This window comes from Chlamydotis macqueenii, chromosome 14 (genome assembly GCF_036417535.1).
Source record: "Chlamydotis macqueenii isolate bChlMac1 chromosome 14, bChlMac1.mat, whole genome shotgun sequence".
Lineage (NCBI taxonomy): Eukaryota > Metazoa > Chordata > Aves > Otidiformes > Otididae > Chlamydotis > Chlamydotis macqueenii.
The window spans coordinates 18,661,759-18,675,857 of NC_141569.1; the positions used below are offsets into that span (position 1 = coordinate 18,661,759).

The 14,099-nt window shown below is 49.2% G+C and overlaps 1 protein-coding gene and 1 long non-coding RNA gene across 7 annotated transcripts in view; both read right to left on the reverse strand.

Moving 5' to 3' along the window:
* The window catches only part of RAPGEF6 (Rap guanine nucleotide exchange factor 6), a 124,428-nt gene extending 119,630 nt beyond the window's left edge, over positions 1–4,798 (reverse strand). For all 6 annotated transcript variants that reach the window (XM_086758505.1, XM_086758508.1, XM_086758503.1 and 3 more), the window contains exons 1-2: positions 4,443–4,798; positions 4,013–4,142 (exon numbers count right to left, since the gene is read on the reverse strand). In XM_086758505.1, coding sequence (XP_086614631.1) covers positions 4,013–4,081 — 69 coding nt within the window. In that variant the 5' untranslated portion in view covers positions 4,082–4,142; positions 4,443–4,798. The remainder of the gene's footprint in view (positions 1–4,012; positions 4,143–4,442) is intronic.
* A 2,374-nt stretch (positions 4,799–7,172) lies between these two features.
* On the reverse strand, positions 7,173–8,929 carry LOC147599011 (uncharacterized). Its single transcript, XR_015260124.1, has 2 exons — positions 8,477–8,929; positions 7,173–7,470 (listed from the first exon to the last, which is right to left on the reverse strand). It is a non-coding gene; the product is annotated as an uncharacterized LOC147599011 (long non-coding RNA).
* Between the last annotated feature and the right edge of the window lie 5,170 nt (positions 8,930–14,099).

Consider the following 14,099-nt stretch of genomic DNA (forward strand, 5'->3'; position numbering starts at 1 on the left):
TATGCGGCCCTGTCAGCCACCGAGACCTTATCTGTGGTAGGCATTAAACCACTCCCCAAAAAACCAACATCACAGCCTTTGTGTGGATCTGATAAGGAATTCTGGGCCTCCAAAAATTAAACCTTTAATGAGAGAGCATACACAGCGGCATAAAGGTTCAACCTTCCGTCCTACTGCTTTGAGCCAATGATTTCCTTCCATTACGATATTCCCAAATTACTGATTTAATATCCCCACCTGTGACGCAAGGAAAAGGCAGGAGGGTGTGCGAGACAAAGCCACAACACTGCACAGAAGGACGTAAACCCCGCATTCCCAACCTGCGAGAACCAGGGGGTCTGCATGTATAAACACTCCCACATTTAACACACACAGCCATCAGCGTAAGCCTGGAAGACAAATGCAGGTATTAATATTTTAAGCAAGTGTATGAAACCCTACAGTTTAAAATTTAGGTATCATTTATCTTTTTTCAAGTAAGTGCCCAATTAGCGCAAAGGCTTCCTCTATCCGACAAGACACCGCGCACAGAAAAAGATGATTTGTTGGGATAATCTGCTATCAAAATCAGCATCTGAGAGAACCCTCGCAAATTCTGCACTTTGAGGCCGAACCTTAGAGACACCCAGATTTACATACAGCGTCAGGACACCGCCACAGCCAATCTGGGGAACAAATCCTATGTTTTACCAAAGCGGGACTCGCATCCCAGAGCAGCAACGTGCACGAGCATGAGCCCACAAGCAAACATGCTGAAAGCGTTCCCACAAGAAAGGCCAGCTCACATCACATATCTGTACAATTTTATGATGCACCGGGGCAGAGGGAAGAAAGGGAAAAAAAACCCAAAGAAAAAAATTTCAAAGGTTTCCCAGACTTGTGTAGTACCAAAGAAAGTTTCCAAATGGAGTAACAGAACAGCAATTACATAAAAACGTACACATCATTAAATGTTAGCTACAATCTTTAGGAGTTCATCAAAATAATCCCTCCCCGTCAAGCAAATTAAATATTATAACACATGAAGTATCTGAGCAACAACAACCAAAAAAAAAAAAAAAAATCAAGTGTGTACATGTCTAATATGCATAACTTATACACTTTAACAATTAGCAAACATTGGAATGTTACCACAAGACTGAAAACTTGCCCTAACAGAGATTTTCCAAACAAAAATATTTGTAGCATCAAGAATTAAAATTTTTACTTGAGTAAGCCGCCGAGGTAATTCCCCAAAATAAGTAAACTATAAAAATATTTTAGCATCTCCCTGCTTAGTTCCTTGGATCTTACAAACGAAAAGATTTCATCAAGAAGTCCTAAAAATCAAAATCACTGGGATAACCATACCACTCATAAGCAAAATATGACGTGTGGATTATTTATCTGTATTTTTCCCGACTGCTGCACAGATGATAGCTATGAAGCACCAGACCACACTGCTAATCAGTGCGGCCCCAACCCTGTAATTTGTAATACCCAGGTAACCTGCTCACATAAACTGCAGGGTCAGATGTGGAGAGCGGGCAGGAAGGGACTGAAGGCGATTGAAACTCATGCGGTCAAGCAGCTTTGGCTCATCATAAAATACCAACCACGGTTTGGGGAATTTTGGTGGGTTTCCCCTCCCCCCCCCCCGTATAAAAATGCAGTCAAAGTGCACGAGCAGCCCCACGCAGCTGATTTCACGTGGGAGGAGCGGATGATACCTTTCTACAGGAGTAGGAGGGGAGAAACGAAGCCACACTTTGTGTGTGCACAGCCGGATACTCCAAGGCAGGAGTCACCAGCTTGTACGCCCCGCGCAGGGAAACTGGGGTCTGACCCTAACGGCTGCGCTCAGCGGGTTTTGGCCTCCCTGACCTCAGTCTTGCAGCCTACAGAAGAAAGTTGACAAGTCAGGATGCTTGGCACAATTTAAAAAAAAAAAAAAAAAAAAAAAAATAAAAGTAAATATTACATTCCAATCGCTTCCTCTGGTTCCCCTCTCGCCCTATATCCATCTGTGATCACACCTCAGAGCCCACGCTTGGGAAATCTGGCAGAGCGCAGCCAATTTTTCGCTTTGTGGCTGAACAGGTAGCGTAGATCCAGAGAAGGGACCCCCACACGCACTGTGCTATGGAAACAGGGAAGAGCTTTTCTGGAAATCAGGTTAGTTTCTAGATGGATATAAACAAAAGCACCCCAAGAAGACCAAAGTGATTTGACTGTAATTATCCACTCAGCAACAGGCAGGAAGAACAGAGGACCCGATCCTGCCAAGTCTGAAGTACATGTTTAACTGCAATCACGAGTACGCTCGCTGTGCAGTGTCTCTAAACGCCTGCCAGAAAAGGGCCAGATTAACAAGAGAATTAAAATATTTTTTTAAATCATTTTAGAGGTGCTATTAGTTAGATTAGCAAAGACTAGATTTTTTTTTTTCCCCCCACAACTGAGATACCTCGGCAAATTCAAACCTGCACACAACCCTGATGGCAGTCTCAATGGGAATCCTCGCAGAACCACGTGAACCCACACGCATGGCCCACTGCAGCTGGGTAACTGACAGCTTAATGTTACAAGGTTAAGCAAAATATTTATTTAAAGGCAGTTTTAGCCAAAATAAAGTGACAAGCCTAAAGAATTCCATGACAACTGCTGGGAGGGAAAACTGGGGATGCCTAAAAAAAAAAAAAAAAAAAAAAAAAAAGAAAACAACAAAAAGCCCTGCACAGCTGTGAGACATCGGTATTGCAAGAAGCAGCATCGGGCCAGGCCAAATTACCTGCTCCCCAAAGTCAAACCCCCAACGAGCCAGCACGGTGTGCTGCTCATGAATGACACTTCTGTGATGAACCCAGCTGCTCAACACCGCAAACCACACTACCACGGAATTCTGCTAACTGAAGCCTAGAGCCGAAGAGAAAGAAAGAAAGGTCTGAAGCAAGAGGGGAGTGATAAAAATAAGCAAACAGAACAGAGAGCCTGCCTCATCATCAATTTAGGGAGCAGAGACACGAGGAGGAAAGTATCAGATACCCCAAGACAAGGAAACATTGGGACCAAACACGTGTATTTCACTCGCTCACAGCACTCGAAGGGGAGCTGGGCTCTCTGCCCGGCTAGGACGCTCTCTGGAGCGGCAGTTCTCCCCGAGCAGCCTTTCAGTAACCAGCTCATAAGGAAGAGCAGGCAGGACATTGTGCTCTCCATGAAGTATCAAGGGAGAACAGATGTTTCTCGGTCTCAAAGGGACAAACTTAAGAGCAATTCATTTCATACCACTGATTTTTCAGCATATTTAAGAAAAAAAAAAAAAAAACGACAGCAAGGGAAACAAATCAAAAAAGGCTAACTCCAATCAGCCTTCCAGTGAAATGCAAACGCTATCAAACACCTTTCATTATTAAATTAATGCTCCGTGGCAGTACCATTCCCAAAAATACCCGGCTGATTACAGACTGGCTTGTGGGGAAGGGCCAGAGGAGGCAGTTAATTGGAAAATGCGTTTTATTGTAGCTAACCAGCCTCGCACATTTCTACGCTCCCACTCACTGGAGAAACATCTCTTCATGGAGTCTGCGAAGCATAATTAGCTTGGTTTTGTTTAAATCTGCATCGCTGTACAGGTAAGCACAGTCTTTCAGCTCGCTAACTTTTCCCAGAAGTTTTGCATCCCTGAAATATGCGTAATTTTACTTTCCAGTGATGTGAGTCTTTTTTCCTCTTCCTACAGCTGGCCTGAAGTAGGTCAGAAAGCGCCTTCTGCCTACAGCCAGCGCGTTACTGGAGGTTTAAAACGCTGCTGGGCTGGAGAGGTCCAGCTTTGGAAAGCAGAAATAAATAAATAACCAAGCTCCACGCAGAAGTTGGCGAGCGCCAGCCTGGTCCCGCACTGCACGCACCCGCGCAGAGAGCCCGTCTACGGATTCACGCAATGGGAACAAAAAAAAAAAACAAAAAAAAAACAAAAAAAAAAAGAAATGAATTAAAAGTCCCAGCGGGGAAGGAGCTGCAGCGCCCTTACCTCCGGAGTCCTCTCCGAGGGTTTCTTTCGCAAAGCCTGTTTGATCCTGGGGTCCACAGGAGCGCTCATTCTATTGCTCTGCTCCTCCCGCTCCGTAACTCCTCGGGAACGGCTGGCGGCGGGGCGATGCCTCCAGGCGAAGCGGGAACACCGAATACGAGAAGACACAACGCCATCAGCCGAGCCTCCCGCCCGGGACACCCCCACCCGCCCGGCCCGGCCCGGCCTGGCCCCCACCGCGGAGCTCGGCCCCTCTCGGCGCGGCGGGGCGGGAACGTGACCCGAAACTTTCCGGAGGGGAGGCCGCGCCGCCTCGCACAGCCGCCGCGGGGCAAGCGGCGGGCCCGGGCGGGGAAGGGGAAGAAGAGAAGGGCGAGGCGGGGAGAGGGGAGCGGGGCGGGCAGGCCGCGGGCCGGGGCTGACTGCTCACCAGGCGGGCGGCTCCTCCGCGGCGCTCGGGGCGCCTCCGGCTGCCGGCTCAGCAGCGGAGCGCGGGGCAGGTGGCGCCGGCTCCCGCCGCCGCCGCCGCGTTCCCCCGGCGGCCGGTGCCGCTCCCCATCGCGCGGGCGCAGGCGGCGACGCGGCCCCGCCGTGAGGAGAAGTGCGGGCGGGCTGCCGCAAGTTACCGGCCGGAGCGGGACTCCCTTGCGCCCGCCCGCCGCGGACGCACAAAGCGAGACGGGCGGGTGAGGAGTTTCGCGACGCGGGGCCGGAGGCTCCTTCGCTTCGCCGCGCCCGCGGCCTGGCCCGCTCCTCCCCTCGGGCCGCCGGCAGTCACCACCGCCGTCCCAGCCCCCAGCCCCCGGCCCCCTTCACCCACCGCACATCGCCCCCCCAGCCAGAAAAGTGCGAGAGCGGGCTCTGCAACCCAGAGAATCAGCAAGAAGGGCGAGGGGCGGGGCGGGGGAAGGGCGGGGCCGCGGCGAGCTCCGCCCCCTGCTGGCAATAGAGTGGGGAGCGGGCGGGGTCAAAGAGCGGCGCGGAGGGAAGGCTCGCGAGGGTTGGGAGGGGCTCGCCGCATGCGCGCTGGGAGAGCGGGGAGGGCTGGGGTCCGCGGACATGGCGGTCCTGGCAGTGGGGGCCGGGCTCTCCTTTTCTGCCTTAATTGTATTTGGACATCAAGTGGGACGCACTTTTCCAATTAGAGTGTCCATGGGCAGAGATACTTTGGTCCTGACAACGTTAGCACGGTGTTTCTTCACCGTTCCTCATCTACTTCGCGTCCACTCCCACCTTTTCCTCACAATCCGTAGAATATTTGCCACTTCCAGTTCCTAAAACTCTTTAGCTCTGGGCCTGGCGCTGTGGGGTTTGGATTCCCCGGACACGTGATCCCATCCCTGCTTCACCCCCCGAGGCCTGGCAGGTGCGGGCGTTGGGCGCGAGGGTGGAAAGCCCGGCTTAACCAAACCTGGATCTCAGCCTTAAATAAAAAGCAGCTGCACGGCTCGGAAGTCTCGTGGGGTTTTTATGAAGTGGACCGGGGCTGGGTCCCAGGACCTGCATTGCCAGCGACGCCGGCCCCTCGGGGACAGTGGGCAGCAGCCGTCTACCAAACATGCCTTGGAAGATTTCCTTCCGTACACCAACTCCAGTTTTGTAAATCTATGAGATTGAAGCTATGCAGGCACACAACTTGTGTTTGTCCTTTTTATCTTTCTCTTTCCTTCCTAATAAACAAGAGTGGTTTTGTTGCTTCCCTTTCTCCGGCTATTCCTTCCCGTTCTCTTTACCACTTGCCCTTTATGGCACAATTGGCTTTGTTGTGCTGAAGGGCTTAATTGGCCGTTCTGAGTTGTTTTATAATATTCCTAGTGTTTCCTTCAAAGAAAAATCTGAGGAAATTTGACATTTCCTCAACCGTAGATATTTTAGTTCTGTGCCTAATATCCTTGCAGGCACAACAGCAGTGGGATGGACAGCCCAGGTCTTAAAAGCAACTGCTCTTAACGGCACAAAGCCGTTACGCTGCTGCCCCTACAGAGACAATGTGAGGTGCTCTCAAAAGTGACGAGTGGGTAAGGGCACAGTTTCAGTCCCGTAAAGTCTATCAAGACTAATATATTTTATTTTTGCATCATTTTGAACTTCCGTGGTAAAATTAACATTTCCAAATATCATGTCTATTATTTTTCCAAAGGTCAGAAGTTTGTACTAGTTATTTGGCAGAACATGTTATCCTTTCTCAACTTCAGTACATAAAATATTTTTTTCCAGTAGTGTGAGAATCTTCTGAGATTCCCTGCCAGGAACCCAAATCGAAAAGCTGGAGTTAAAAAGTTCTCCTAAGGAGGAGAACCAAGTAGAAAAGAACTGAAGCATGAATCCTTCCTTATTAAGAGATTTTTCTTTTCTTTTTTTTTTTTTTTCCCCTTCATACTTGCTTTTTTTTTTAACTGGAGATTTAATAGATTTAGTAGTGAAACAAGTACTTTTTATCTTTCCCAGCTCAGTTTATAGTTAAGTATCATGTAAAAAATTAGTCAATACTCCCCAAGTGCAGGCGGCTGGAAAAAAAAAAAGCTGAGTCTATTCTCATGGATCTGTAATAATATATAAATCCTAATCCATTTTTTTTTTTAGCAGATAACTCGTTCTCTCACCTATTTTAGCTGTTCAGCATTCCTGCAATCAAAATAACGCAGAAGTGGGTACTCAACATGGGAATAAAGTTAGTGGCCTAAGAACTCCTTTTTCTTTTGCACGTGAATTATCTGACTGATTTGTACACCAGCCAACAGACACGCGGTGAGCGGTGAGGCAGACAGAGGGACTCGATAGGAACCGAACCTGCTATTCCAATCTAAGTGCTTGGCTCAGCTGACCCGTGAAACGAGACTTTCCTCACTCCAAAAATACCTGAATTTGGGTAGGTAATGGCTCTAATAGCTGCAATTATTCCAGGGGCATTTAAGCTGTCAGGTTTATTTTCCCAAATATCTGGAGAACAATGGGAACAAGTGTCATGATCCTAGCTGCTGACTGATGTTACAGCCCGTGTCTCCACGTGGTAAGGCCTATGTAGTTAAACACAATTAAGAAGCTTTCAGAAGTGAGTAATTTCAGGGCTGGGATTAAAGGATGTGGCCAAGCAGGATGCCTATTGTCTGTGTGGAGGGGAAAATTTACTTCCTTTTTGTCTGGAATAAAGCATCATTACTTAACACGTAGTTTTATATTTATTGAAAAATAACAATATCTCTAGGCTTACATAGAAGAACCGAAGGTGTCTTGCTATTTATACAGATGAGTTACAGTCTCAGGAGATTAAATGTTTCTGCTTCAAACATCCGTGAATTTGAGACGATCAGCTGAATTCCGCAGTACATCTCCTCCTCCTGGTATGTTCCTTCAATTGTTCGGCTTCGCTGACACTCCCAGAGATGGCTTTTAATCTCATGCCTTTCACCACCGCGTGCGCAGTCCAGATTCGTCAGGGTAAAACTCAACTTCCTCACCTCTCCCAGTGGGAAGGATACACAATCGTCATACACCAAAATATTTTTACTTGTATTTTTATGTATTTATGTATTTCTTATTCCCGTGAGTTTTATTACAGCCTGGCAATTTCCTTCCTCTCATTCTCCAATACGGGTGTTTGGTTATTGGTTTTGATTTCTTAGCTTTTGAAAAAAAAATCCCCTTCAGAGATTCATTCACATCATTGGCAGCGACTGCTAGCTAAGTGTGCGGTTAACACACTGCAAGGAAGACACACAAACTCATTCTTTGCCTGACTAGAAGAAAACAAAATGTTCTGGGATCCCCCAGTGGGAAGAATCTCTTCAGGCTGTTTTGCCATATATGCCTATTCTGGTGATTAACTTCCCGAGTAGAACGTGTTTGTGATGGTTCAGTAAAAGTGTGTGAAATTGGGATACTTAGGAATTTTGTGCAGGTGCACCTTTTGCAGGAAAGTTACATTTTTTGCAAATGGCACAACACGGATCGGGTACCCACATAAGAACATGGATCTCCTGTCTAAAACAGCATTTTGCAGCTCAAACTTTCAATTTCTGAAATTATGTCCCAGAATATGTGAAATACCAGATTATTTTTGCGAAATCAAAAGCGAGAATGAAACGGTCGCTTTGTATTGCACCACTAGCTTTGCTCCTTCTGAGGCAAAGTTCCCCACTGTGCGTACTCCTAGAGCTTCAGTGCAAAGGATAACGGTAAACTGAGAAAGGAAGCGTGAGAATTGTCAGATCTGTATCTTTCTGCTGTGTCATAATAAAATGTTTAAAACTAAAACCTCTTTTCTTCTCTTTAACTCAAGGCTAGCCTGGTTTTCCTTCCACGTACAGATTTTTCCTGGAGGGTAGAACTAGAGAGCCATGTACACGTAAGCGATTACAGAGGTCAAACCCTTATTTTTCAGCTTTAATCAGCCAGACTGAAACAAATGGGAAGCCTAACAACTTTTAAATGCGGCATACAATGCGTTCTCTGCTTATGCTTTACCTTCAGCGGCGATTTTCCTTGCTTTTCTTGTTCCCTGTCACGCATCTTTGATGGTCTCCGAGGTGCTGAGTGCTGGTGTGAATGTACTGTGAATACAGCGAGCCCTGAGATTGAAAGGTCTTCAGACTGTATTAACGCGCAGAGAGAGGGGGTGACAAGACCCAGCTGCTCCCTGGAGCGGAGGGAACCAAGGCTCCGGCGTGGAAACATTAACCATTTCCTACGCCTTGGCTCCCCACGGAAGGGAACGTCTCCTCTTGAGCCGGGCCACTTTATGGGATGTCCACGGGAAAGGCTTCACGGAGGACAGGTAGAAATTCTGAAATAACGCATTTTTCGTGTTAGCAGCTGCGTAGCAGGTTAGGAACATTGCACCCAGGCCATCGTGTCGGGTAACACGTGCACCGGACCGCTTCTGGAGTGCCGGTTCCGGAGTTGGGAGCAATCTGCTAAAGCAAACAGTGAATGAGGTTATTTGCTATTCATTTACTAAAGTTTCTGTGAAAACAAAGACGTGCATTGATACGGACTCTCTGCAAGCTGCCAGTGAGGACAGTGAGAGCTATTTATATTGAAACGGCGCTGGCTGTCCCATGACGCTTACCCGTGTGTTCTCATCTACCTCATTTCCCCTCCGTGTCCGGATGTGAAAAGACACGTATCAAGACGGGCATTCCTCTCCCTTGCCGGCTGCCGAGACGCTCGAAAGGTGCGACTGAAGCGAGGAATGGAGGGCTGCCCGTCCCGCGCCTGCCACGCCGTCACCGAGCCCTGTTGAACAGGGGTGAGTGGGGTCGGGAGTGAAGGGACTCCTGCCAAGGCACCAGAGCATCCCAGGCACGGCGTCGGGTACAACATTCTCAGAAGTGTCTGATGAAACAGAATAAGAACTGACAAAAACATCCAAAATTGTTATAAAATACCAGCTAAAATAAAAACAGCTGGTTTGCTCAAAGCCAGAAGTTCTTGCCCCAAGCAGACGCACGCTCCGCAGTGGAGCAGCTCTTTCTGAAAGAGGCTTTTTTATCAAACGGTTTGTCTGTCTCCTGCCATTTTCTTTTTACTACACACAACCTACAGATACTTGATTCCAGCCCCAGCACTTTGCTGGCAGAAGCTGAAGGAGCATATGGAGCTGTCTAGATACTGGAGGTATCCAGCAACAGCGTACAGATGTCCAGGCTGGAGCTTGAAAAAAAATGAAAGCTGGGGGTGCGGGGGGAAACCTGCCCTGACAGGAGGCAATCTGGAGCCTAGTGACTGCCCCATTTGCATTTTCTTTGTGGTTATAACCAGGTTAAAACTGTAGCTGAAAGATTTTTATTCATTTGTCATAGGAAACCTCACGCCAAAAACCATTAGAGAGGGGAGGGTGGGGAAAAGAGAGGGCTGGGCGCAGATAAACACGGAGACTTTAAAAAAAAAAAACAACAAAAAAAAAAACAAAAAGAAAGAACACCCCACCAGTAATCTGGCAGCAGTAACCAATTCAACATACCTTATTGCAAATATTCAATGTCTCTCTCGTTAATTTTTGAGGTCCGCTTAAAGCTGCACAACTGTAAGTTGGAAGATGATTTCACAAACAGTGAGGATTTTGTGGCTCTGACCTGTTATAACCCAGCGAGAACATGCGCTGGTATTTGTATTTTTCTACCGAGTGGTTATTTTCCGAGGCAAAAAGCCAAGCGCTTGCATAACGCGGTGTTGCCCTTCTGTCTGTCTGTGACATTTGTGAGTGGACAACGCTCCGGCTGACGACGCTGAGCGTGCCTACAGAGAGGAGCCAGGTTAAATATGATAAAACTCAGAGTAAATACTCCAGTCCTACCCCGTTTCTAAGTAAATGGAGTAATTCTCTGAGCATGTGGAAAAATAATAAACAACCTCTCTGCTGCCAAATAACAGGCCAGGAGTCTAGACTTCTTCTGAACTGGCAGATGAAGGAATTGTGGATGAACGCCTGACGTGCTCGTTCCCTGCTGTCTGCAGTGGAATACACGCTGCTGATTTGTGAAACCCTCTGAGAACCGTTACAGCGTTGGAATCGCGAGCAGGCCTGCTGTTCTCCCCGTTTTCTGGCTGCCGGTGCCGGTGTCCGGGTACTTTGCGACCCTTGGCGTTGCTGTCGTAGCCGAGACTGGTGCAACAGTTCCGCCAGCACCATTTGCCCGGTGTGCCTGTGATTTGTGCATTTGTAGGAACACACCTGGCCGGCCGTTCGCGTTGCCGTGCGGTGCATAAGCTGTGATTTGATTACGAAGAGACGCCGCACGGTTTAGCAGAGTCCGTTCAGGCCTGGGAGCCAGGAATGCTCGGTGAACTCATTGCACAGCTATGTAGGCCAAAATTCCCTGTATCATCCTCTGGTTTTAGTCACATTTCGATGCTGTCGGTCTGATTTTTCTGACGCAGAGAGAATAAACAGCTCCCGCTGACATGAGTGAGTTCGCAAGTGCTCAGCTCCTCCACGCTGTCAAACTGGGTCCCCTGGCATTGAAGCACTCGGTGTCAGAGGCAGTGGCTTTTATCATCTGTCTTCACAGCCTGACATACGTCCTTATTATTCCCTGTGATCTGTTCTCCAGCTTTTAATAACCCTGCGGAGCTAATGAGACGTTTGGCTCCCCCACCCCGGCACGGCCGTGTGGATGAGACGCTATCGGGCTGCTGGCTGAAACCGCAGAGTCGCAGGCGTGCAGAATATCCAGAAAGTTCCTGTTTCCAGCCTGTCGGTTTTAGGCTTCAAATGCAGAAGCATACAGCGTGCTCACGTGGTGTCAGCAGCATAACAGAACAAGCTGTCTTCTGCAGACAAAATCCCGTCTATTTTTAGCTTTCAAAAGATCTGCAGATGACTCTTCTTCCACTCGGTGTGGTTTTCCTCCCTTCCTCCCCTCCTCGCAGGGGCCCCGGCTCAGTCCTGTCACAGAGGGGTTCTCTGTCACGGTGGACGTGGTGGCAGGGGGTGCTGGTCCAAGCGGTGTCCCAGAGCCGGTGGTGGCCTCTGCCCGCAGCCCAGGACCTCTCCTGCAGCGGGCAGCTGGGATGCTCCTGCTGACAGACCACCAGCCTCTTTGGCTGTCGTGCATCAAAAAGCCAAGGCATCCAGTGCCGCCGGCCGCCCTTCCTCAGGGCAGGGACAGGAGTGCAGACACGGGAGGAACGGCCTCACTAGGGCCCGAGCCGGAGCTGAAGGCACAGCACCAGCAAGAGCCAGCATGCAGAGCTCGAGTCCTCCTGGGAGACCCACTCACTTCTCCTTTTGGCGCACAGAACGGGGAAGGACCCTCGCTGCAAGCCCTGTCCTCCCACCCCGAGGGGCTGCAGTGTCTCCTCGGAGGGATTTCGCCCCAGAGAGGAGGGTAAGGCCGACACACAGCAGCTCCCGGAGCGCGTGCGGTGGGGGGCAGATGTCAGGAGACAGGGAAGCCTTACTCCATCCTGTGCTTTTCAAGTAAATTGGACCGGTTGGGTTTATAAATGTGAAACGCGCGACCATTCGCAGTCTGCCTTGAATGAAAGGAAGCTTTGTGTATGGAACGCAGGAAAAGTTTCCTTTACTATAGCTCGTAGAGAGCAAAGGAAATAAGAGCAGAACGGCAGCGAGATGAAGGTCAGATGATGGTATGAATCACCCGGTGATGCAAGTTATCGAGCGCGCGGCTCAGCGCACCGCCCAATAAAGCCAGGTGCCACCTAAGTACACAAACATCGCTGGCCTCCCATCACTTGCCCCGCGTGGCAGTCATTTCTCTTGCTCAGAGCAGATTGGGCTGCTGGTTTTTGGTTCTTTTACTGTGCTACAGTGAATTTAAAAATCAGGACAGGATCTATCAGGTGGGACAACGGTGATGATGGTGAGGCAGAAGCAATTTCTGTAGATTTTTAGCCATTTCATTCCACGTAGGTGGAAGTTGAGATGCAAACATTCCCCAGTCTGAAATACAGCGGAGGTGATGGAGGCTGCTGTCAGAGCTGTGTCTGGAAAGGCATTTGCAATTTCCTTTAGAAAGTGGAACACCATGAAATGCCTGCAGAGACCTGCCTGGCCTGTAGGAAGCACGCCGACTCCCAGAAACACCGTAACACCAAGAACAATCTTGTCCAGGAAATATTATTTTTAATAACTGCATATGAAATAACTGCGCAACGTGACCCAGCAAACTTGGACTTTTCTGGAACGCTGACTGGGGCTCAGTGTGTTTTGACGTGTGGCCGCCCTCGCTCCCCTCGATGCCGTGAGGAACGCTCCGTGCCCTCCCTGCATGCTGAAAGCCATGGGTGAGACCAGCAGAAGTCCCACCACCTGCATTTTTCACACTCTTTCAGTGACTAACATTTTCCTCAGAGCTTTGGCTAGCAGTCAGATTCTTTCCGTAGAAGTCTGCGTTGCATTTACACAGTTGGGTTTCATTGCTGTCTTCATCCAAGGGAAGATGGCCTTCGCAGCAGAAGTGTTTTCTTTTCTATAAACCATCACTGCCATTTAGTGACCTACTGATCGAGCCCATCTCCAGGAGGGTGCTACGCGTGTGCTGCGCTTTCTAAAGCAGGTACCGTGAGAAATGGAAACGGTTTGTGAGCCTGCAGGTAAGGAGACCTTGAGGTAGCAGGAACCACCTCAGAGGTTTGTCCAGTTGTGGTCTAAAAGAAGGATGCGCACGCAAACGGTGAAGAATCTGCACCCGCGAACCATTGGTAACGCGGCGGGCAAGGAGGGGGTTACGGCTCTGCTGTCTTCCTCACGGAGAGAGATAGCGAGACCGCCGCATGCTCCAGTAATGATGCTCAGCTGCCTCTCCAGTTGGCAGCCTGAACAGGAAATCGCCGAATCACAAATTAATTAGAAACGCTTAATGAGCCCTCATGCTTTGAGCGTGAGTGATGAAGGCGGAGGGCAGACACTGTGGATGGAAGGCATCGCCTCTGCGGTGCACGCTCTGAAAAAGAGGGAATGCACCCCACATTCCTGAGAGCGGGGACATATCCCGGGGGCTCCTGCCGAGCGCCGCCCGAGCCAGCGATTCCTTCGCAGACCGAAGCAGCTTCCCCGCCAGCGAGCCTGGGAAAAACCAGACAAGGATGCGACAGTCAACTGCAGCACATTTGAAAAGTTGTGTTTAGGTTAAGGATTATTCCCCCCTAAAAATGGGAGTCTGAGTGCTCCCCCCAGGGCAGCGGGGCTTCTCACGGGCCCGGGACAGGATTTCAGTCCTACATCAGTCCAGTCCTGCGGTTCTTCAAAACCTCTAGCTGTTGCCCTGGGAAGGGCCTGCCTTCCCCTAACCTATAATTTAAGAAATGGTTCGCAGATTTAAACCGTATTTTGAAAAATAAATTCGCCTCCAGGCTGATGGCTTTTACAGCCCCACCAGCTCCAGAGCAATGTCGTGTGGCACGGCAGGGATCAAGACCTTCATTTAAACTGTTGGAGCTGTACAAGAAAAACAAGCTCGGAGAATAAAGCGCACGATCGTTAATTATTGCAGCACAAGTAACACAGCTGTAATTATCTTGTTCGCCGAGAATGTCTCCCGCAAATTTTATCAGTCAGATTGCTAATACACGCAAACAGGAGCCCTCGTTCTTTCTGCTCTTTCAGTAGTGATCGAAATTAGAC